Genomic DNA, 6,532 nt, shown 5'->3' with positions numbered 1-6,532 from the left:
CCTACTGGGGATGTGCCCGCAACCAAGGTACAGGCCCTTGACCGGATCGAACCTGGGACCTTTCAGTCCACAGGCCCACGCTCTATCCACTGAGCCAAACCAGTTTGGCGTTTTTAATGGAAATTTTAATTTCACTCCACCAATTACATTTTAATGATAATGCCCTAAATAAATCCAAATGCTTACTTTTATAATTTTATCCTTTGACATGCTTAATACTGCAGACGCTCCGGGTTAGCCCAGGAGTACCAGAAGGAGCTTCAGATGCAAATGTCCTACCAGCAGCAGGCCCGGGAAGCACAGAAGGAAGAGGAGCGCCGGGAGCTGGAAGCAGGGAGAGCAGCAGACAAGAGGTGCCAGGACAAGATCCAGGAGCTCCTGTGCCACTCCCAAGTGCAGCTCCGAAACATCCATCCCATGCGGAGGGCATGCCCTGCCAAGCCCCCACCATAGTTTCATAAACATCAGTGTTTTTTTCAGTCTTTTAATATTTTTAACTAAAATACACTTATATGTTCCTTTGAGCTCATAGATAAACTTCCTTTTTCTCTGAGATTGCATAATGATACATAATTTTGTTCCTTTATTCGATTTCACAGACTTACAAATTTTCCTCACCTAGCTGACTTTATCCCATCTACCGCCTAAAGTGCGAACCCTGTTTTGTGGGGGATTTAGGCCTGGGAATCTTAGGCACTCTGTAAAATGTGTTTTACTGGTTAATTTTTTAAAAAGGTGGAAATGAACATGCTCATATTCCTAACATTCAACATTAAAATTCGAGTTTTCATTTTCTGATGGGTATAGAATTTCAGATTTGCAAGATGAAAAAGTCCTAGAGATTTATTTTACAACAATGTGAATATACTTAACACTTAAAAATGGTTAAGATGGTAAATTTTACATTATGTATTTTTTACCACAATAAAAACATCACACTATAAATTTAAAAAAATTTTAATCCTCACCCAAGGATATGTTTTTATCCGGGTTAGCCCAGGAGTACCAGAAGGAGCTTCAGATGCAAATGTCCTACCAGCAGCAGGCCCGGGAAGCACAGAAGGAAGAGGAGCGCCGGGAGCTGGAAGCAGGGAGAGCAGCAGACAAGAGGTGCCAGGACAAGATCCAGGAGCTCCTGTGCCACTCCCAAGTGCAGCTCCGAAACATCCATCCCATGCGGAGGGCATGCCCTGCCAAGCCCCCACCATAGTTTCATAAACATCAGTGTTTTTTTCAGTCTTTTAATATTTTTAACTAAAATACACTTATATGTTCCTTTGAGCTCATAGATAAACTTCCTTTTTCTCTGAGATTGCATAATGATACATAATTTTGTTCCTTTATTCGATTTCACAGACTTACAAATTTTCCTCACCTAGCTGACTTTATCCCATCTACCGCCTAAAATGCGAACCCTGTTTTGTGGGGGATTTAGGCCTGGGAATCTTAGGCACTCTGTAAAATATGTTTTACTGGTTAATTTTTTAAAAAGGTGGAATTGGACATGCTCATATTCCTAACATTCAACATTAAAATGATCTTCACTTCTTTGAGTTTCCTCCCAGGGAACTCTCTCAGGGATGTTCATATGGAAACTGAGTTTTACATTATAAACACTCATATTGCTTCACATATCATATTTCTAAAGTATAATGGCTACATAGTAGTCTACTGAGGCAGTGTACTATAATTTATTAAACATTGGCCTTTGCTTAAAATTTGTCACTACTACAAATTACACCGTAACAACAATATTCATTTGAATTATTTCGTTAGGATCAATTAATTCCCTGGGGTGGGATTTGGAGAGGGAGAGGGAGAGGGAGAGGGAGAGGGAAAGGAAGAGAGAGAAACATTGATGTGAGAGAGAAGCATCGATCGGTTGTCTCCCAGTATGTGCCTGATCAAGGACTAAGGATTGAACCAGCAACCTGGGTATGTGCCCTGACCAGGAATCAAACCTGTGACTTTTCAGTGTATGGGACAACACTCCAACCAACTGAGACACACCAGCCAGGGCTCACAGTATAAATTTAAAGTGTGGCTTATCTATTTAAAATGCTGCTTATCTGTGGAAGAAATTGTCTAGTTAATACTGGACAGAATGAGGCCAACTTACCCACCTAGGCACCAGCAATCTGAGACCACTGCAGGCTTTCCCTGTAGGGGCCTGGCCCTTCGATAGACAGACGAGTGGAAAACTGGCAGGTCAGCCTGTTCCCAGTTTTACTAGTCCTTGGAGAGGAGTGACAGAGGGGATGGGAAAAGGCCAAAACTCTCTCCACATCACAGTGAATATTTTGAAAACTTCCCTCCCTAAAAATTAATATTTGTTCTAAGATTATCTTAATTATTATATATTGAACACATTATTGGATTTGTCATCTGTTTCTTCCCCACTCACCTTGATTTTAATGGGAATTTTAATTTCACTCCACCAATTACATTTTAATGATAATGCCCTAAATAAATCCAAATGCTTACTTTTATAATTTTATCCTTTGACATGCTTAACCTACTGGGGATGTGCCCGCAACCAAGGTACAGGCCCTTGACCGGATCGAACCTGGGACCTTTCAGTCCACAGGCCCACGCTCTATCCACTGAGCCAAACCAGTTTGGCGTTTTTAATGGAAATTTTAATTTCACTCCACCAATTACATTTTAATGATAATGCCCTAAATAAATCCAAATGCTTACTTTTATAATTTTATCCTTTGACATGCTTAATACTGCAGACGCTCCGGGTTAGCCCAGGAGTACCAGAAGGAGCTTCAGATGCAAATGTCCTACCAGCAGCAGGCCCGGGAAGCACAGAAGGAAGAGGAGCGCCGGGAGCTGGAAGCAGGGAGAGCAGCAGACAAGAGGTGCCAGGACAAGATCCAGGAGCTCCTGTGCCACTCCCAAGTGCAGCTCCGAAACATCCATCCCATGCGGAGGGCATGCCCTGCCAAGCCCCCACCATAGTTTCATAAACATCAGTGTTTTTTTCAGTCTTTTAATATTTTTAACTAAAATACACTTATATGTTCCTTTGAGCTCATAGATAAACTTCCTTTTTCTCTGAGATTGCATAATGATACATAATTTTGTTCCTTTATTCGATTTCACAGACTTACAAATTTTCCTCACCTAGCTGACTTTATCCCATCTACCGCCTAAAGTGCGAACCCTGTTTTGTGGGGGATTTAGGCCTGGGAATCTTAGGCACTCTGTAAAATGTGTTTTACTGGTTAATTTTTAAAAAGGTGAGATCCAGGAGCTCCTGTGCCACTCCCAAGTGCAGCTCCGAAACATCCATCCCATGCGGAGGGCATGCCCTGCCAAGCCCCCACCATAGTTTCATAAACATCAGTGTTTTTTTCAGTCTTTTAATATTTTTAACTAAAATACACTTATATGTTCCTTTGAGCTCATAGATAAACTTCCTTTTTCTCTGAGATTGCATAATGATACATAATTTTGTTCCTTTATTCGATTTCACAGACTTACAAATTTTCCTCACCTAGCTGACTTTATCCCATCTACCGCCTAAAATGCGAACCCTGTTTTGTGGGGGATTTAGGCCTGGGAATCTTAGGCACTCTGTAAAATATGTTTTACTGGTTAATTTTTTAAAAAGGTGGAATTGGACATGCTCATATTCCTAACATTCAACATTAAAATGATCTTCACTTCTTTGAGTTTCCTCCCAGGGAACTCTCTCAGGGATGTTCATATGGAAACTGAGTTTTACATTATAAACACTCATATTGCTTCACATATCATATTTCTAAAGTATAATGGCTACATAGTAGTCTACTGAGGCAGTGTACTATAATTTATTAAACATTGGCCTTTGCTTAAAATTTGTCACTACTACAAATTACACCGTAACAACAATATTCATTTGAATTATTTCGTTAGGATCAATTAATTCCCTGGGGTGGGATTTCTGTGTCAAAGGGGATAAACATTTTCATATTTTGCTTTCAACTGCCACATTTGCAAAAGCAGTTTTTAGAGAGTTAGACTTTTTAGAGAAATGTTTTCAAGGCCAATTGGTATTCTCTCTGTAGATTTAAAATTTATTTAAGCAAATTGTATGCTAGACTCTCTGAGAGTTTTGGTTTTGAATTTTTATCTACTATAATAAGGTATATTATATTAACTTATTTGCAGGTACTAAGTAACTTTGCATATGTAGGATAAATACCATTTGGTCATGTTATATATTTTTTAACATGTTGCTACATTTCATATATATATGTGTGTATATATTTATATACACACATATATATATGCCCTGTGTTGATCTTGGTCTATTATATATCTTGGATCTAGGCCTATTGTGATGTCTTTGTCAGGTTTGTTATCAGTATATTGTTGGCCATGTAAAGGTATAAGGGTGGGGCCCTAATCCGATAGGGCTGGTGTCCTTATTTATTTTATTTTATTTTTCCCATCACATTTATTCCCTCTGTGCCCTCCTCCTCCTCCCCTCTCCCCACCGTGTCCTTATAAGAAGAGGAAAGACACCGAGATTGCTCTCTCCCTGCATGCAGAGAAGACAGGTGAGGATGCAGTGAGAAGGTGACCATCTTCAAGACGGAAAGGGAGTGAGTCCTCACCTGAACCAACCTGTTGGCAGCTTGATCTTACACTCCCAGCCTCCAGAACTGTGAGAAAACAAATGCTGCTTAAGTCCCTCCTCCCCACCCATTCCCGCGCCCCCCCCCCCCAACTCCTGGGATTTGTTATAGCAGCCTGAACCCATTAAGACAGAGCCCTATCTTCTTTAAAAAAATATATTTTATTGATTTTTTACAGAGAGGAAGGGAGAGGGATAGAGAGTTGGAAACATCGATGAGAGAGAAACATCGACCAGCTGCCTCCTGCACACCTCCTACTGGGAATGTGCCCGCAACCAAGGTACATGCCCTTGACCGGAATCGAACCTGGGACCTTTCAGTCCACAGGCCCACGCTCTATCCACTGAGCCAAACTGGTCAGGGCAAGACAGAGCCCTATCTTATTCCCCTTAAAGTCTCTCATAGTGTCTGGCACATAGACATGACCACAACAAATGTTTGGTGAATTGAACTGTAATCCCCAACTGAATGAGTGCCCCATGGTGCTGGTGGAGCCAGGGTCTGGGATCTCTGACAAACCCAGTGGCCAGTTCTACTCCAGTACACCTCAGAAGTCGGACACAGGCCACCAGCTCTTATCTATAACTGGAAAACCAAAAAATCTATGAAAGCAGAAAGTTTGATGCTAAACCTCATTTATCAGCAAAGCCTGACCTGAACAAATAAGAAGCTACTTAAAATGATCTATGTTTTACTATAGAATTAGTAATGTTTTAAATTACTGGGCACCACCCTTGCTCTGGCTGAGACTGTTACAAAACCAAAGCCTTAGGCATCTGCTCACTTTTCTAAAATCCCCAAAGTTCAGACTTCAAAACACATCTGGCCCCAAGGGTTTTAGAGAAAGGATTGTGGACCTGTGGTACATAGGGGTCAATACCAACCCCACAGCTGTCAACCGGAGGAAGACGGTGGGACACACGAATTATCCAGTGTGTACACCAACTGCAGTTGCTATTGGAACAGAATGAGCAATAACTTAACCCTAAACTTGGAAGACGTGTGATGGGAGTGAAGACATGTTTATCGATGTGCATGCCGCAGAGGCCAGTGTTGTTTCTGAGCAGTTCATCTCCTCAGCCTACCAAATGTGCTGAGTACACTTTTCAAGGATGTGATGAAAAGTACAATATTACCTTGGGAAACAGCAGCAGTGCAGTTTAAAGTCCAATTGGCTTTTTACAAATTGTACTTAACAACTGGAGAAATCAATAAAAATGCAATTAAAACACCAACAATTACTCATTAAGCCTGTCAACATTAATACTATAAATAATAGGAATAAAGAGAATTTGCTGAATTTACCAAGCACAGTATGTTTTTAGCAGAGTGTCTCCAAGTCTTCAGGAACTGGTGCTCTCGCTTGGCTATGACAAGCCCTCTGCTGGACCCTAAGGGGCACAAGGAATAAGACAGAGGAGGGTACCGCCTTGTTGAAGATCAAGACTGACAAACAAGAAATAATTGACAACAGTACCAGGCAACATACAATCAAGTGCTGTCTTAAATACAATCAAGAGAGTAGACCAGACATTGTTGTGTCTTCTTTAAAGGCTCCAGAATGTCTATGCAGCTGAGCTGAAGGGAGACACCTGGCTGGAACATGGGCAGAGAGCATGTCTGAAGCTGCCTTTGAAGAGCACTCCACTTTTTTTGTTTTGTTTTCAAATATATTTTTATTGATTTCAGAGAGGAAAGTAGAGGGAGGAGCGAGAACACGGGCAGAGAGCATGTCTGAAGCTGCCTTTGAAGAGCACTCCACTTTTTTTGTTTTGTTTTCAAATATATTTTTATTGATTTCAGAGAGGAAAGTAGAGGGAGGGAGCGAGAGATAGAAACATCAATGATGAGAGAGAATCATTGATGGGCTGCCTCCCACACACCCCATACTGGGGACCAAG

The 6,532-nt window shown here is 41.2% G+C and overlaps 1 protein-coding gene across 1 annotated transcript in view; it reads left to right on the top strand.

The window, feature by feature from the left end:
- The window catches only part of CFAP53 (cilia and flagella associated protein 53), a 22,559-nt gene extending 21,999 nt beyond the window's left edge, over positions 1-560 (top strand). Inside the window, exon 8 of the mRNA XM_014539704.1 lies at positions 225-560. Within this exon, the coding sequence (XP_014395190.1) occupies positions 225-453 (229 nt within the window). The 3' untranslated portion in view covers positions 454-560. The remainder of the gene's footprint in view (positions 1-224) is intronic.
- Positions 561-6,532: the final 5,972 nt, after the last annotated feature.

The sequence above is a fragment of the Myotis brandtii genome, unplaced genomic scaffold (assembly GCF_000412655.1).
Source record: "Myotis brandtii unplaced genomic scaffold, ASM41265v1 scaffold226, whole genome shotgun sequence".
NCBI lineage: Eukaryota > Metazoa > Chordata > Mammalia > Chiroptera > Vespertilionidae > Myotis > Myotis brandtii.
The sequence above is the reverse complement of the archived record's forward strand: the minus strand, read 5'-3'. Positions and strand labels throughout refer to the sequence as shown.